The sequence below is a fragment of the Chlorocebus sabaeus genome, chromosome 24, assembly GCF_047675955.1.
Source record: "Chlorocebus sabaeus isolate Y175 chromosome 24, mChlSab1.0.hap1, whole genome shotgun sequence".
In the NCBI taxonomy this organism is placed as follows: Eukaryota; Metazoa; Chordata; class Mammalia; order Primates; family Cercopithecidae; genus Chlorocebus; species Chlorocebus sabaeus.
The window spans coordinates 11,934,018-11,952,659 of record NC_132927.1 but is presented as its reverse complement, the minus strand read 5'-3'; the positions used below and the strand labels follow the sequence as shown (position 1 = coordinate 11,952,659).

Genomic DNA, 18,642 nt, shown 5'->3' with positions numbered 1-18,642 from the left:
TTTGGGGCTTGCTTTTTCCCTCAAAAGACCTTATTAAGGGATAGGATCCTTGCTGCAGATTAGTAGCAGAAAGATTACTTCTCAGGGGATGAGAGGCTGGATAACTGTAGTAATGCTCTTGCTGTTTCCTACAGGCTCCTACCCAGAGATTCTACCCAGTGAAACTCCCACAGCAACGCAGGTAGATGGGGCTGACCTGGCCTCTCCAATGTCTCCTCGAACTAGCAAAAGCCGCATGTCCATGAAGTTGCGTCGTTCCTCTGGCTCAGCCAATAAATCCTAAGGAGACAGCCCAACAGTGATCAGCAGTAGCCACCTTAGCACGAACATAGGGTTAACCCTTTCAGTCCTTTGTGTCTGCCATAACATGCATGTTTCTTCCTGTACATTTATTTGAGAAAACACTGGATTTAAATAATTTTAAATAATTTGTAGCTTAATATTAAAGATTTGGGTTATTTATTGTTTCATTTTTTTCCCACAGTCCAAGCTGCCATATTTTGAGGGCAGGGGGGAGTTTTATTCTACACCCTTTACCTTCCTAGATAATTATGTCTAAGTAGTTTTATCTTTAATTTCATGGTTAACTTTGAGCCAAAATACAATTGGACAACTAGTGTCATTATTTATTGTGCCCCATTGCAACTTTATGGTTCAATAAATATATAATTTTTTACAAATGTAAAATTTTAAATTTAAGCATTTGTAAAGTTACAGCAAAAGATGTACCTGTTAATACACAGAATGTGTACAGATTATTTATGTTATGACAATAAAACACTCAAAGTAAATGGTCTTTAGCATCTCAAATTCCAACTGAAATCATTTTAGTGTTAACTTTTCTTCCCAAAGCAATGTCTCATTTCTTGGCTGTGCAGGTGATGCCATGTTATATCCAATAACTAGAAAAATCACTGTGCTGAACTTTATGTTTAGCTTCCAAGTATTTTTCTAATGTTTTGCATTTCAAGTGGGTATCACTGTTAAATGCCATTTGTTTTCAGATTGTGGCCTTTTATTATTGGCTGCTAGATCCTGGTGTATCTATGTTCTTTTTTAAGCACCAAAAAGAAGATAGGGAAGAAAAGAAGGAAAATTTTCTGATGTAAGTATGTTGTTCAAATTATGAGTATTATTTTTAAAAAAGGAAAAAGGAACGTGACCCAGGAGTCTAAGTTAAATCTAATATTGTTAATACTGAACTTGCAGGTGCAGGTTGGTATACATTCCACCCTCTAGAAGTATTTTCTTACAGTAGATAAGCTGCTCACATTTTATTTTGAATGGGCATCTCCTGAGGAAATGTAGCATGACATTGGTACTAACTGCATGTGTAAATACATCATACTGGCAAACCATAAAATATAAATTATGTATCATCATTCATGTAGTAGCTATAATTTGTAACAGTGGGGGAAAAAGGTGACATGGTATTTAATAATACAATAAAAATATTCCTATCACTTCCTATCCATGAGTGTTGATGTGTCTTCTATGTTTCATATATTTTCAATAAGTAGGGCTATATGAGTAGTGAGGAGATTTAAAGCATGAACCTAGATTATCTTAGATAATCATGAAAAATGAACTTGAATTCCCTTTTCAAGATACATTCCAACTTATTTCTCAGTGATCCTACCACAGTCATTAAAAACACAGGAAATTTTACATCTTCATAAAGGCTGGCCAGAAACTTCACCCAATGCGGTTGGTTAGATTGTTAGTTTATCTCAGCTTCGTGTTTTTGTTTTTTGAGACGGAGTCATGCTCTGTCACCCAGGCTGGAGTGCAGTGGAGTGATCTCGGTTCACTGCAACCTCCACCTCCCAAGTTCAAGCAGTTCTTCTACCTCAGCCTCCCGAATAGCTGGAACTATAGGTGTGTGCCACAATGCCTAGCTAATTTTTTGTTTTTTGTTTTTTGTTTTTTTAGTAGAAATGGGGTTTCACTGTGTTAGCCAGGATGGTCTCGATCTCCTGACCTCGTGATCCGACCGCCTCGGCCTCCCAAAGTGCTGGGATCACAGCTTCATGTTTTTTTGATTCTTAAATTTTACTTTGTTTTATAATATACTTTCAGCAATAAAACTTTGTACTGACAAGTTTTCTAAGACAACCTTTCAGAACTTCTGTGCACTCAATTTTTTGTTTTCTTACAAATGAAAACTAAAAGTCCTATGTAAGCTGATGTAGAAGATAAACAAATGGATAGAGTCCTTGGGAAGAAGATTGAACAATATAAACAATTTCCTGCAGCCAAGGTGAAGAATTACAAAAAGGAAAATCAGAGTAACTGCATATATGTTTCTAAAGTGCTATAAAAAAATTAATGGATTGATGATACATAACAATATGGAGTAAAAATACAAACCTGAAATAGTGAAATTAATTAGCACCATTAAAATACTTTTTTTCATCTTCAGGTAACACTGTTCACTAGTTTGAAATATATATACATACTTAAAATATATTTTCTGTCAACATTTCTTGGGGGGATGTCTTTTTTAGATTTAAAGACTAGTGCATATTCCTTGCCTTTTGGAGCTCAGTCTTTGCAGCCATACTTCAAAGGAAGATTTTTCATTGCATTCCTGCACCATTACATTCATTTGCAAAATATTTCCGTCTTTGTATTCTGTCCAAATGGGTCACTAACATTCTAAAACAGGATAGCGACATTGGGTAGATAAGAAATGTGGCTTTGAAAATAGGCTGTGTTCAACAGGATTCTTAAGACAAACACAGAACACAACAAAAGCACAGACTATGTACATTTATTTGGTGGTAAGCGTCTTACAAATATGGGCTTTCTGTCAAGCAGTGCTCAGCCAGTGTCCCAACTCTGGCTATTAAGGAATTAGTACAGAATGTACACTGAAATGGTTTTTTAAAAAAAATCAAAAGTTGCTGCTGAAAAGAAAATACTGAATATTGAGCAAATTGCCATTCAGTTCCCTAGTGGATTATAGGTGTTAACATCTTCCTTAAGCTGTACATATTTTCATAATGAATACACAGTATGAGATTTACAGCAGAAGCATTAAACAATTTGGGTGAAACCCCATTAAAACAGTCAAACTTGAGGAAACGACTTCTGTATTTCCAAAAAGCCATTTAAAGAAAGGTTTGAAGTAGCTCTTCCTGAATACTGCACACAAAATAGCTGAGAATTTTAGGGGGTGTCTCAACTCCAGTAAAGTAGCATCCTCCCCACCTCCAAACACCAACTTAAGAATGGACATGTACATATAATTGGCCAAAGGAAAGTTTACGGGGGAGATCCCCACGCACCCCAAAAGCAGCAAACATCCTCTTTCATTTTCTGCCAGGTCTTGAATCTCCTTAAGTTTGGCACCAGTCACATAACTTTTAATTCACAGATACAGTGCAAAATATCTGATCCTATTGAGACAGAAGCTGCATAGGCGCCTGTGATGACAAGAGGAAAAAAACATTGGTGACTCCCAAAGGGTAGCCAGAACCCTTTGTGGACACTGAGACATGCACACATTCACCGCGACTTTCCATAGGAATTACAAATCATATAGGATTCGTTAGGGTCTCCAGAGTTTTAAGGGGGAAAAATCCTATTTTAGTGGGGAAAGTGAGAAGGATTTAAAGTTAACAGTCTTTGATCTCAAGGTTTGTACCATATACATACCTGCTCTAGAAAGGGATATTACATTTCACTGTCTGCTCCTCTGGTAGAACATTGACTACAGGGAGAATTTTAGGAGGGAGAAACATAGGAAGGAATGAAAGTAAACTTGCAAGTTGAAGAAAGCCCCACAGAAATTCCCATGATCTGTTTCCTCTAAGGCCAACCTCGAAATCATCCTTTCTTTCGTCCCTCAGCAGCCAGGCCGCAGTGGCATCTGCAGCAGCAGCACTTGCCGGCTTTCTGAGGGGTGGCACTTATTGATGTGCCGGGTCAGCCCCGGAGAACTAAAAAACGTGGACGGACAGTGCTTGCACGAGAAAATTTGCTGGGCACTCCCGTCAGATGGCCCGCTAGGGCCCGGCGTTTCGGAAGGAGCCCCCGCCAGAGCGGGCAGGAGCAGCTCCTCGCGGACAGCATGCCACAGCCGGTGCTTCTCCCTGATATCTGCGGTAGGGAAGTGCGCTCCGCACAACGGGCAAGCGAAGGCAAGTGGGGCACCGCGTTCGGAGCCAAAGCCCGGCGCTAGCGCACGGACCGAGCCCGCCTCGTGAGTGCTCAGGTGCTTGCGCAGATAGGCTTGGCGACGAAACTTTTTGTGGCAATATGGGCACACGAAAATTTCGGATCCCCCGCCACCACTGGTACTGCCCGGCACAGGCACCCGGCGCCCGAACACCCCCTCCGTGTAGGGGCCCTGTGGCAGCGGTGGCTCTGGATGCGTCAGCACCTGGAGGCCCTGCCTCGGGGCGCTGTCCGGGTGCTGATCCGCCCCGGAGCTGTCCCTGGCCTGCGGGTGCTGATCCGCAGTCCGCTCTATCCGGCTGTTCTCCTTTCCCTCCTCCAGAAAAGATGCAATGGCCCCGGATTCCCGGGAGGCCGAAGACGACGAAGAAGGCGGCTTCCCGTCGGCGGAGGAGACTGTGGCGGCGTTTGCAGCCGCGGGACGCGGCTTATGCCAGCGGCGATGGGAGGCCAGGTTCGCAGGACAGCTGAACACCTTGTCGCACTCAGGGCAACGGTACTCTACGCGCACGATGCGGGAGCAGCGGTGCTGGGCCAGCGCGAAGGGGTCTGCGTACTGCTCCTTGCACAGCTGGCAGATGAACTCGCCCAGCGGCGTGCGGCTGCCCCCCAAGCCCCGAGACGGCGCTCCGGGCTCCTCCTCCTTGATCTTCAGGCCCAGGACAGGGGATGTGGTCACCTCATCGGCAAAGCTCAACTTCCTCATGGCCTTTGGCTTCTTGATTCCCGCGGCTGCGGGTCCAGACGCGCAGCCCGTGGGTGCCTTGCCACGGCGCTCGCCGCCGGCCGCCCGTTTCAGACTCTGCAGGGCGGTCGATAGGGGCACAGGGTCCGGCTGAAGCGCGGGCTCTGGGAACGGCGCCCGGAGCGGCAGCAGGAACTGCTCCCCCGAGGTCGGTGCGGCTGCTGGCGCCACGGAGCAGGAGAAAGCGGCCACGGCGGCGGCGCCCCCGGGGAAGGACTCGGCGGAGACGGGCGAGCTGAGGCAGCGCTCCAGGAACGCCCGACGCAGCTCTGCGCCGGCCGGCTTCGCTGGACTGGGGCTGGGGCCGGGGCTGCGGCTGGGCCCGGGACCTTCCCTGCCACCCGCCCGCCACTCCGCGCCTTCCCGCCCGCCCGCCCCCGGGCTCACCCCAGCCGCCCGACATGGCGACCCCGACAGTTCCCGGGCCGCCTCCTCCGTCAGCCCCTTTCCGGGTTCCTCCCGGGTGGGGCGGGCCGCCCGCTCCGTACCGGGCAAGGAGGCCCTGGGAGCCTCCTCCAAGAAGGGCGGCGCCCCCTGGGGCCCCAGCAGAGGGAAGACATGCTCCGCAAGGCGAACTCGGTACGAGCAGCCTGTCCGTTTAGTTCGCTTCACCAGGAAGCCCCTTGGCATGGTGGAGTCGAGAGCGCTCGGGGAAAAGAGGAAAGGGGGCGCCACGGGGACTGAGAGCCGGACAGCAGATGAACTAGAAGAGCTTCGCCGCGGCTGTCATGCCAGGGCTCTCTTTATAGCTGAGACGCGGGCCGGGGTCCCGCCGGGCCGCCCCGGGCTGGTCCGGCCAATCAGGAGTGGGAGCGGGCGCCGGGGGCGGGGCTTTCTCCCGTCCCGACTCACGGAGCAGACGAATCTGGCGGCTGCGCCGGACGCCCAGCCCCGCCTCACAGCGCCGTGGACCTGCCCCTGCGGCCGGCTGGGTCCGCCTCCCGCTGCAGCCTCCCGGGCGAAGACGCCAGACGGTAAGGTCCAGCGTGTGAGGGAGCTCGACACTCCCCTACTCGACCGCCTCCGCGGAGCGTCCCACTGGGGAGCCAGGCGAAAAGGCCACCTCACGACGCCCTCCGCTTGGGCCGGGACCCGGCTGCCCAATACCCGAGGGCGTCTAGCTGAAAAGCTCCGGCCCTGCGCCGGACGGCCGAGCGGAAGGGGCGGTGGGCAGAGGGTGTGGCGCAGACCACTGGGTGGGTGTCCGCGAGGGAACCAGTGCACGTCCTTTGCGGGTATTGAGCTAATGAGAAGTGCGACCGAGCGGCCGAGCAGCTGACTCCACCGCCCTGTGGCTGCTCTTGGCGGCGGGAGCATGTCCGCCCGTCTGTATCGATCGGGCCCGCGCGCGGCGGCGACACTCGAGAGTTCATCTCCGCAGAAGGGCTCTCAGCGCGGGAGAGCGTGCCTGCCCGCCGCCAGCCTCCGAGTCGGGACGCCCGAGCGCGGCTGGGTCCTGGGCCTCCGCTCTCTTAAGTGCTTCTCCTTGATGGGAGCAGGAGTAGGGAGAGGAAAGGAGGATCTCATTTTCCACTGTCCTCACATAAAGTGGTTTCTCTGTTCACACTTTCCACTTGTACTACCCAGAGTATGACTTAATGCCTAACCGGCCTGTTTAGCATGGAGTAGATTGAGTGAGAAATGCCAGGGGAATCAGCATTACAGCTGCTTCCCCGTACACCACAAGTGATACTTTGCAAAAGGTGTGCTGTAGAGCAAACTCTACAGATTTTGATCTGGCATCCTGCAGTGCTCCCGCCACTATTTTGAGAACTAGAAGAGGTTTGAAAGTGTTTAGTAGTAATTGAACTAGGCAACAATTAGACCATCTATGACAGATGTAAAGTGCCAAGATCCATAATATAGATAAATAAAGTGTCAGAACAGGAAGGGGAACGAACTATGTGCTCAAGTCTCCTTACTAAACCAAATTGGAGAAAAAGACTGACAGGTGTTTTAAAAGTACACGATAGCATAACAGATGTAGTCATCAATAAAACACATTGTCTTTCTTCAGTGAATGAAGTATTTTTACAAGGAGAACATTATTTTGGGAAAGATTTGGAAGTAATTATATATTAATCATTGACTATGTTGTAGGCATTCTGCTTAAGTAATCTCTAATCTTCACACACACACACACACACACACACAACATGTACACACACAAACTAGAAAGGAGATATTATTACTCTCTTTTTTCAATGTGGTGATTGAGCCATTTGGTTAGATAATGGGTAAAAGCCAAGCAGAGCTCAGATTCAAACTTGTTCTGGCTAATTCCAAAGTCCAGACTCTTTCCTCTACACCAATGGCTTCAAACTATATTTTTTCTTAATCACATCCCACAATAATAAATGTGTTTTATAGTATATACACACATGTAACTGAAACAAAAGTCTCACAAAATAATACTGTGGGTCCTAATCTGTTTGTTAATTATGAAATCATACATTGAAATGATTGCAGTGCATTCTCATATTTTTCATTCTATCGTGTTTTGTTTTTTAAAAATACCAGTCATAGAAAATACATTGATTTTGTAATTTACAAATGGATTAGGACCCACAATTTGAAAAGCACTCATTATATTGTCTCTCATTAAATAGCATGAAATCATACAAAATTAAATAAACCTGATACTGTATAATCACAATTAATATCTGAACCACTGTTTAAAATATTTGAGTCCTTTAGCAGTGTTGGTAAACTTAGTTTCCCAAACTGGTAATTTCTGACATGTCAGCTTATGTATGACTTCTAACTCAAATTCTCAATTCTCCTTTCCTCCTCACAATCCATACATATTATGTGGTGTGGAAAAATCTGATGTAATAATTTTAATACTTTAAGATAACCCCTTTTCTAGAGAGAGAAGGGACTCTTCCCCAGAGGCATAGTACTTTGTAAGAATTGCTGTCAGATCTTTTCTACCAGATCCAATAGTTCCAATAGCTCTCTCCTTCCCTTCCAAAGTATGATCTGATAACAACCTTTCTGGAAATCATTGTAACAATTTACATCAGAAGCTTTAAAAAGTATGTATACATTTAATCTACCAATTCCTCCTTTAATAAGTCATCCAAAAGAAGAGTGAAGATTTATGCACAAAGCTGTTTATCACAGTGTTATTTGTAATTGTAAATAATCAGAAACCATCTTGAGTAAACTATGGTGTAGTCATGTTATAGATGATTATGTAGCTATAAAAATGTAATGATAGAGACAAACATATATACCATAACTAAGCAAAAACAGCAGGCAACAAAATTGCTTATACAATAAAGAGCTCAGTTATGAAAAAAACAAAATGCATAAGACAGTGGAAGGAAATATGCCAAAATGTTGTTGGGATTGCCTCTAGTAAGTAGGAATTGAAATAGTCTTTTTTTAACTTTTTTGTTAAAATATTTTGCAATAATCATATATTACTCTGATAATCAGAAAAAAAATTGCAAAACTGCCTTAAATCCTTTCTGGAGTTAAATGTGGTACCCTTCCCCTAGGATACTAGCACACTGCAACATCAAATGGAGAACTGTACAGATAAGTAGCATTCTCCAGGGCCATCTGTTTGAAATCTGGCCCTAGAGGAGAGGTGACAAGCCTCAATCATGCCACAGGCCTTCTAGTTGAAGAACACTTTTGGGGAAAGACTAAGGGTTAAAAGATAGAAAGGATTAAAATGTGGGGAAGAGGAATAATTTAAATGCATAATCCCCCCTGGGGTATAAACTTACATGATCCCTCAAGATACAAACACTCTTTCTGTAGTTTCTCACTTAAAAATTATGATAAATAGGGTGGTGCCAAAGCAAGATTATGAAATCTTTGTTTTATTTAATATCTACATCCTTTCTCTTCACAAAAACATTAAACATTCAAGACCTTTCTCTGCTCTCAGTTATACTTTGGTAAAAACTCATACTCACTGGATTATCTCTCAAGCTGTTTACATTTTATGCTTTCTCTCTCTAATTGTGGGATACCTTTAATTTAAATTCAGTAATTTTGAGATAATATAAATCAGAACATTTTTTGAAGAGAGAGGAGACTTCTTGCCCTGAAATCAGTGTGAATAAGACAGGCTCAGAGGACTAACCTCTTTTTATCACTTGAATATCTGGGAGATTACTCAGAAGGAACTTTATTTCTTCTGTTTCTCTGCCCCTCACCTCCACTTAGACATGTCCCTGTAAAAGGTTAACACCAGCTGCAGCTACTAGAGGCCCATTGTCCCCAGGAACTTGAAAGTCAAACAGTCTCTCACAAATCTAAAACCAAACTCTTGATTTCCTCTCCTAAACTTAATCCCCATCTCAGTTTTCCTCATCCCAGTAAATGGCACCTTCATTCAATTAGCTGCCTCAGCCAAAACCCAAAGACTTTGGGTTAAAGCTAAACACCCCATATTCAATCCATTAGCAGTTCTTATCAGCTCTATCTTCAAAGCATTTCCTGAATCTGAATCTTCTCAAATTCTCTACCACCGTTACTCTATTTGGTCTCTTGCTTCCATCCTTGCCTCCTTATAATGTATACTTTATTCAGCAGCAAGATGCATCCTATTAGAATATAAGTCTGATTCTTTCACTTATCTGTTCAGAATCTTCAAGTGGCTTCCCAACACATTTAGAATAAAATCCAAAGCTCTGCTTGGTCCCTGGATATTCTTAAACCACATCTCCCACTACTCTTTTCCTCATTCAGTCTGCTCCATCTAAGTGGACTTCTTATTTTCCTCAAACATGACAAGCACACTTCCACCTCAAGGCTGTTTATTCTGCCAGAATGTTTTTTCTTCAGATATGCTCACATCTTGTTTCTTAACTTCATTTGTGGATCTTTACTCAAATAATGCCACCTGAGAAAGATCTTCCCTGACCACCCAAACTAAAATAGCAGCCCTAACCCACCATACCCTTCATCATTTTCTTTTTTTTCTCTTCTGCCCGAAGGATACCTTCATCATTTTCTGTCCCTTTACTTTTTCTTCATAGCATTTATCACTATTTGCCACTATATTATGTATTTGTTAATTGTCTGTTGTCTCTATAAAATCCAGGATGGCAGGTTCTTTGTTTTGTTCTCAGCTTCGTTTTCATCTGGTATCTAGATCAATGCCTGACATATGTAAATGAATTGATGTCTAAAATCATGAGCTACCAGGTTCAAAAAAAAGCATCACAGTTTCTTGTTACTGCAACCCACAGGCCTGAAGCCCACCCTGCCTGAGTACAAAAGAAAGCATACAAAGTCGTAAGGAGTTCTAGATCCTAGGCATATGGGAATCTTAGTCCAGGCAAATGAAAGGAATAGGAAAGTCTTTCTTGTGCCATATGCCCTTGGAAGTCTTTTCTTCCCATCTCAGCCACTTGACCCATGGCTTAGATCACTGCCATTTTCTTCCTCCGAAGCCATTACCTATAGGGAAAATAAACCTCAATTCATGACAGGAGTCTCTTATTTTAAGCTGTTTAGTACCCAGGATACTAGAAGAATGGGAGCAGAAAGAAGCTGGTCAGCTACTTAGTAGGAAAGACAAGACTGGCAAGAGAAAACTACATGTTTAGGAAACAAGGAATTTTAGGCAAAAATAAGATACACAGGATAGGATCCAGTTTATTGAGAAGTTCAATCTAGGACATTTAAAGGGAGGTTGTATAGGGTAGTTAGTTGAGGGCACAGGCTTTAAAGTGAGACAGTTTGAGTTCAGTAGAGTTCCAACTCCACTACTAGCTGTTTAATCTTAAGCAATTTATTTAGTCTTTTTAACCCTCAGTTTCCTCATCACAAATGGAAATAGAAATAATTATCTCACAGGGTACTTTGGGCATTACATGTTATTGTGTACATAAAACACTTATCACAATGCATGGCACATAGTGAGTCTTAAATGAAAAGAGGGTATTATTAAGTGTCTAAGGTGAAGGAACACTATTGACACTAATGGCAACTCAATTCTACAGAAATAACAGTAATTTCTTGTGTGACTGGCTTATATTTTATACCTAATTATGATGCAAGACAGTAGTGATTATGCATACCATTTAATATGCTCAAAACTAACTTTGTTTCATGTGGTTAAAACAAAATTCACAACAGATGTAAAACACAAAAGAAGGCAATGTAGTGTACTGGGTTATGCCCATGATTTGGAGTCAGTCAGATCTGAGTTTGAATCCTGGCTCTGCCATTTCTTATTGTGTAACTTAAACAGGCTGTTTAACCTCGCTGGCTTCAGTTTCTTATCTCATAGGCATGACAACACGGTACAGTATTCTCCATAAATGGGCCATCAGTCTGTTATTTTTGTCCTAAGAGGGTGTAAGGAGTGGAGAAGCTGAGACTGGAAAGATAAACTGGGGCAAGATTGCAAAGCCCATTATAACCGCACTAAATTGAGTGCGGGTATTTTTAAGTGAAAGCTACTGATTTTTTAAAAGCATTTAAATGATATAATCAAGTATTTGCTTTGAAAAGATATCTATAACAGCTATGTTGGAGCAATGCAGCTGTGAGGCTGAGGGAAAGACATGGAGAAGGTAAGAGAGTGGGATGAGACTTGAGGCATGGAGCTCAGCTGAACAAATATTAAAACAGTTGATAGAAGATGAAGTGGGCCTAATCATTCAAATGTTGAATAGATTTAAATAATTGACTGATGTACTCTATAATTATACTTATCTATGTTTTCCTCCCTATATTAAGCAGTAAAATAGAAAATACACATTCTAAAAACTTGAAAGCAGAGAGAATTTATAACGGCTTTCATTTGGTCATGAAAAACTGTCGAGATTGAAATTCACTTCAAGCCATATAAGCAATGGGAAAATAGTGAACTTGAACTAGAAGAAAAGGATTTTCAATAGCATAAGATGTCAAATAGAAGAGGCTTTTTAATTTCTTTATGCTGGGTACATGATAGTTCTTTACTCTCAGCCATTCTCACATTCCAAATCACTAGCACTAACTCTGTCTTCTAAGACAGCTCTCTCATCAAACTATTTTAGCCACTTCTTTGGCTCAATATGAAATTCTACTATATTGCAGACACTTAAACGTTTGTCAATGTTGTATAAAGATAACTTCCTAATATTATTAGAGATCTGTTTATAAGAATGCTTACCTCCCTACTTCCAGCCTTAAACGAATAAGTATTTTCTGGAGCTGGCTCATTGCTAATAAAGAGTAGATTTGAATCCTAGCACTGTCCTTTACTAAAGAGGTGATCTTCGGCTGGGCACGGTGGCTTATGCCTATAATCCTAGTGCTTTGGGAGGCCAAGGCAGGTGGGTCACCTGAGTTCAGGAGTTCGAGACCAGCCTGGCCAACATGGTGAAACCCCATCTCTACAAAAAATACAAAAATTAGCCAAGCCTGGTGGCACTTGCCTGTAATCCCAGCTACCCAGGAGGCTGAGGCAGGAGAATCACTTGAACTTAGGAGGCAGAGGTTGCAGTGAGCCGAGATCGTGACACTGCACAGGTTGCAGTGAGCCGAGATCACAACACTGCACTCCAGCTTAGGCGACAGAGTGGGACTTCATCTCAAAAAAAGAAAAAAAAAAGGAGGGGGGGGTGATCTTAAACTTTTTGCTCAATCTCTCTGTGTCTTAGTTATTTTTCCCAAATTAGGCATAATAATACGGACAAAATAGAATGAGAGTTAAATTAAAGAAGATAAACTAGTATCCCCTACAGAGCTGGCTCTTACTAGTGCTCAATATTGGTATGTTTGCATTGCTTGTAAACTCCTAAGGGTGGAACCTGACTATCTAACCTGCTTTTATGTACACAAATAATATGTTATATGTGTTCCAAATAAACACTTGGGAATAATGAAAATTGCTACCTGACTGGGAAGGGGAAGAGCCATGTCAATTTTTATCTATATATTTATATTTATATTTAAGATTCCATTCACATGCTTGAAAAGAATGTATATTTTGCAGTTGTACATACCAAGTTTTATAATATGCCTGCCCCTCCACATATATATGGTAATTTATGTTATTTCTCTTTGTAGTCTCTCAACTTTTGCTATATAAAATCTTGAGACTTTCTCATAGTCTTAAGATTCATATGAATGAAAAACAATATCCATTTGGTTAATTGAAACCTCTCGTAAGTATAAAGTATCCCTCTTTATCTGTAGTAATGCTTTCTGCCTTAAAGTGTTTTGTCTGATGTTTTCCTCTAGACATATCAGCTTTCTTTTCGTTGGTGTTTACAAGGTATGTATTTTCCTTTTAATTTCAACCTTTCTTTATTATTATGTTTTACATGTGTCTCCTATTAATAGCAGTTGGATTTTTTTTAACAGTCAATTTTTAACTTTTAACTGAACCATTTAGTCCTTTTACATTTCTTGCTACTATATTTAGAATTAAATATGCCATTTTCCAAAGTGCTTTCATTTGTCTGATCTATTACATTTCTTCTTCTCTCCTTTTTGTTCTCTTTTAGATTGATATCTGATTTTTATGTATCAAATCCTCCTCTTTACCAGTTTAAAATTATATTCTTTGTATTATTTTATTGATTACTTTTAAAATTAAATTATACATTTTTAATTTATCAAAATTTAATAATGTAAGGAAGTCAGAACAGTTAAACTCCATATATTCTTTCCTGATTTATATGTTATTGTTGTGTATTTTAATTTTGTATTTTTGAAAGTCCACAAGACTAATATTATTGTTTTATACACTTAAACACTGGATTTACTTACACAATTCCATTTTCTTTGCTCTTAATTCCTTGTATCTAAGACTTTTCATGTGAGATCATTCTCCTCCTACCTGAAATACACGCTTTAAAATTTCCTTCATTGTAGATTTGATAGTGGCAAAATACGTCTCCTCTAGTGTATCTCAAATGTCGTTATTTTATGTACTGATTTTAGGTTGGTAACTGTTTTGTTTCAGCACAATGAAAATAACATTCCACTGTCTCCTCTTTCCCATTTTTACTAGTGGAAAGTCAGCTGTTAGTATATTAGGGCTCTTTTGAAAGTAATTTCCTTTTCTCTGGATTTTTTTGTTTTGTTTTGTTTTTTATTTTTTGTTTTTGAGATGGAGTTGTCGCCCAGGCTGGAGTGTAGGGGTATCTCAGCTCACTGCAGCCTCCGCCTCCTGGGTTCAAGTGATTCTCATGCCTCAGCCTCCTGAGTAACTGGGATTACAGGCGCACACCACCACGCCCAGCTAATTTTTGTATTTTTAGTAGAGACAGGGTTTCGCTATGTTGGCCCAGCTGGTCTTGAACTCCTGACCTCAGGTGATCTGCCTGCCTCGGCCTCCCAAAGTGCTAGGATTACAGGCGTGAGCCACCACACCTGGCCTGGATTATTTTAATTTTTGTTTTTAGTCTTCAATCTTAAGAAGTTTCACTTTAGTACACTTAGGTATGAATTTCTTTTCATTTATTATGCTTTCAGTTTGTAAGACTTCTTAAAATCAGTGCTTTGAAGTAATGTCAGTTTGAAAAATCCTAAGCAGTTAACTTTCCAGATAATTGCTTCTGTTTTATCTTGTATTTTTTCCTCCTTCTAGAACCCTGGCCAAACCTATGTTAGACGTTCTCACTATACCTTCTGTGTCTTTTTCCTTCTTTTATGTATTTTTTTCTTTTCTTTTCTTTTTTTCTTGCCTCTGGAATATTTCTTCTGATGTTCTTCAGGTTTACTAAATCTTGAAGTATGTCTAATGTCATATACACTTAAAATCTGTTGGATTTTATTATCAATTTATTTATTCACTTGAGACAGGGTCTCGCTTTGTCGCCAGGCTGGAGTGCAGTGGCGCAATCTCAGCTCACCGCAATCTCCACCTCCCAGGTTCAAGCGATTCTCCTGCCTCAGCCTCCCGAGTAACTGGGATTACAGGTGTGTGCCACCATACCCAGCTAATTTGTGTATTTTTAGTAGAGACAGAGTTTCACCATGTTGACCAGGATGGTCTCAATCTCCTGACCTCGTGATCCGCCTGCCTCAGCCTTCCAAAGTGCTGGGATTACAGGCTTGAGCCATCGCACCTGGCCCTGGATTTTAAATTTTGATTTAAAAAATTTAGCTATAAAATGTATTTTTATTTATAAAATAAAAATATATTTAAAATCACAATAAAATTCTATATGGTTCTTTTTTGAAAGTCAAACCTGCTACATTACTCTGTGGTTTTCTGTTCTCTATAGATAGCATCAAGTTGGTCTTTTGTCTTTAAACATACTCTTCATAATTATTTTGTAGTCTTATTTTATAGTCTGAGTCTGATAAATTCAATATTTGAGATATTTGTGAGTGTTTTTATTGTCTGTTGTCTCTGCTGATACTTGCCCATTTAATCTAGTTTCCTTGTGTATCTGGTGTTTTTTGATTATGTGCTGAACATTACATTTGAAGAATTATTTCTAGAAATGGTTTTAGGCCTATAATAAAGGTGTCTTACTTCAAAGAAGATTTATATTTGCTTGTGGCACTACCAATCTAGAATTACTTTAACCTAACTCAAGGCTTGAAATTCACTGACCCAGGCAATTTGAATACAAGCAGTAAATACTCAAGGGCTTTGGAGTCCCAATATCTTGTCGGGGAGGATCTTCTATTAGATTTCCTATCTTATACACATCCTGGGTTTTGCTTTCTGTCTCCCTTGCCCTGCAAGTCTACCAGAATGAAGACTCTAATTGTCATGAGTCAGAAAATTTCCTCAGGGCAGAACAGCCTCCACATATGGGTTCCCATTTTTCCTTCACCTTTAGTAATTTCTTACTATCTTGCATACCCTTTTATGCTTTAAGAATATTTTTTAAATCCAGTCTTTTAGTTATTTTCTTTTTTTTTTTTTTTTTTTTGTGAGACGGAGTCTGGCTCTGTCACCCAGGCTGGAGTGCAGTGGCCGGATCTCTGCTCACCGCAAGCTCCGCCTCCCGGGTTCACGCCATTCTCCTGCCTCAGCCTCCTAGGCGACAGAGTAAGACTCTGTCTGAAAAAAATAAATAAAAATGTTGTTTTGTGAAAATAAACTTGTATTTTATTATTAATGAAGCTTAAAATCTTATAATCTATTTATTGAAATTGTAATTTTACTGTTTGTAATTTAACCTATTCAAACGTTCTGTTTATTTTTCTTAGAGTCCTTTGTCTATTATATAGCTGGTACCACCAGAAAAAACCATTTCCATTATTAAAATATTAAAATACTTCCATAACATTAGCAAATAACCACTACCTTTCTAAATGATCTTCCCCTTGACTCTGGTCAGTTATTGTAGCCTCTTCACTACCCACCTCCCCACTATCCATCAGCTAAAGAGTTAATGCCCAACATACCAATGGGTCTCTAGGGCCCTGCTCCAGCTCTACGGCCATTATCAGTTCTGATTGGATAGTAACCATTTCATAATATTGTTAAATACTTTAACATAACCCCTGTGGATACATATTTTTCCCATTTGACAATTGACTGACTGACTGACTGACTGACTGAGAAAGAGTCTCACCCTGTCACCCAGGCTAGAGTGTAGTGGCACAATCATGGCTCACTGAAGCTTTGACTCCCCTGGCTCAAGTGATCCTTCCACCTTAGCCTCCCCAGTAGCTGGGACTGCAGGGGCGAGCCACCACACCTGGCTAATTTTTAAATTTTTTTTGTAAAGATGGGGTCTCCCTATCTTGCCCAGGCTGGTGTCAGACTCCTGGGCTCAAGCGATCCTCCCACTTCCCAAAGTGCTGGGATCACAGATGTGAGCCACTGTGCCTAGCCAGTAAGACTTTAAAATGCATCAAACTGTATTCCTTTTTCCTTCCAAATTCTCTTTTCTTCGTTTTTATTTATAATTAGTTGCTATCTCTCCCAAAATTATTACTACTACTCTAGCTATTTTCTTTTAAATTATCTCTCAGCTCTTAAAAATCTACAAAGGAATTTATTCACAAACCTATATAAGCTTTTCATTGAATTTTACTATGCTTTACACATTTATCAAACTTATCTATTTTAATGCTTTTGGCAGACATCATAGATTCCAAATTTTATTAATATCAGTAAAGGCCAAAATAAAGTAATAGTTCATTTTGGACAAGTAGTAAAACATTTTGAAATAATTTTTGCTTATGATATGTGTACCTCCTGAAGAAAGAGTAAGCTAATTTTTTGGACTAAGTCATTTTCATACTTGCTTATCATATTGACCTAGCTCTTTTATGGTCTTCTGCCAAAATATCAGTTAAATATTGTGATCTATTTTTTATGATTATTCTGTTTTAAATCTGATAACCACACCATTGCATTTTTATCCAGGCAATATCTTCCCAGCATTTCAATTATCTTAATCTCATGCAGACCCACATCAAAGTCTTTTACAAACATTTAGATATATTGTTTGTCCATGGAGTTTTCTTTATCCACAAACTTGTTGAGTAATTTTATAAGACCAAATAAATCAGATTTGCCTGGCATGATTTGTCTTCATAAAATAATGCTGTCCTCTGCCCATCACATTGTTATCTAAATGATTTCAGATCAATTTGGTTCCCTCTAACTTGGGCAATTGCATTCTGCCAGCCCCAAACTCCCTCTGTTTTTCAATTGGAGACATTATTTTTCCTTTCACTTAACAAAGTGTTCTGTGAAGCAAGCAGGCAAGTATCTGAACCAATAAAGCCTAGTTTCCTGAAGATTTGTATCTGATAACTAACTGAAACTATGTATTATATCAATGTCATAGTTTTAACTGGTGACATTATTACCTAAATCATTATACTGGATGTCATAAGTAGTGTTTTGTTACATCAATAGGAAATGTAGGCCAAAACAGAGTATTTCTTTCATATGTACTTATAGGACACACTAACACTGGATTCCATGCTACATAGTTAGATTTACTTAAAATTGAGTTTTATATCAGAAGTTAATAATGAGATACACTGGATATGAAATTATTTCATTAGAAAAATTGTTATACTACACCAGGATGATCATTGTGCTTCATCCAAGAAAAATGATAGTTATCCTGTATTTCAAGGTAAATGAACAAAAACTCTATTCATTGCTTACTGTATCATTACACAAAATGGGTAAATTTGTTGATGCTATTTCTCTTACATTTATATGAGGGCTTTTGAAGTCTGTGGCTTATTTCCGTAAGTAACATTTACCTTAAACTGTATGTTAACTTTGGGAAAATCAAAAAGGTGCTAGGCTAACTAACTAGCTAACAAATTTAATGGATTTACAAAGCATTATTTCCAGGAGAGTTAACAACCTACTTCCCTTTGGTGTTCCTGTATTTTTTTTTTTTTAAGAGATAGGGTCTTGCTTTGTTGCCCAGGATGGAGTGCAGTGGCATGATCACAGCTCACTATAACCTTGATGATATTCCTATGTTTTAATTTCAACCAGGCTCAGCCTAAACTGACATATACAGATTCCCCGATGTTCAACTCTTGTTATAAATGTTTAAAACAACCAAACCAACCCAGATTTTAACACTCAGTTATAATACCCAGGGAATAATTTGCCCACTGGGAGAATGTATGTGTAAATTTTTTGCTTGGGAGCCATTTTGATCAGCATTTGTAGCACCAAATGCACATAGTTCATGAAACAGTAACTTGATAGAGGATACTATAAGGCAGCGTAAATAGAATAAGTTTTAAAAGACTGTCATTATTTACTCACTACAAGTATCTCCTTTACTAATATAGTTACA

General features: G+C 40.6%; 2 protein-coding genes across 9 annotated transcripts in view; one reads left to right on the top strand and one right to left on the bottom strand.

Moving 5' to 3' along the window:
• The window catches only part of RALGAPA1 (Ral GTPase activating protein catalytic subunit alpha 1), a 276,648-nt gene extending 275,178 nt beyond the window's left edge, over window positions 1–1,470 (top strand). For all 8 annotated transcript variants that reach the window (XM_007986490.3, XM_007986488.3, XM_037983898.2 and 5 more), the window contains one exon: window positions 135–1,470. Coding sequence is in view for 4 of the 8 variants with exons in the window: in XM_007986488.3 (XP_007984679.1) it covers window positions 135–283 (149 nt within the window). In the remaining 4 variants the exon portion in view is untranslated. The remainder of the gene's footprint in view (window positions 1–134) is intronic.
• Window positions 1,471–2,756: 1,286 nt separating this feature from the next.
• INSM2 (INSM transcriptional repressor 2) lies at window positions 2,757–5,646 on the bottom strand. The gene has a single exon (XM_007986486.3). The coding sequence runs from the start codon at window positions 5,555–5,557 to the stop codon at window positions 3,851–3,853; it is 1,707 nt and encodes a 568-aa protein (XP_007984677.3). The 5' UTR covers window positions 5,558–5,646; the 3' UTR covers window positions 2,757–3,850.
• Window positions 5,647–18,642: the final 12,996 nt, after the last annotated feature.

Coding starts and splice junctions, on each gene's coding strand:
- INSM2 (XM_007986486.3), bottom strand. CDS start 5,557: ATGCCAAGGGGCTTCCTGGTGAAGCGAACTAAACGGACAGGCTGCTCG.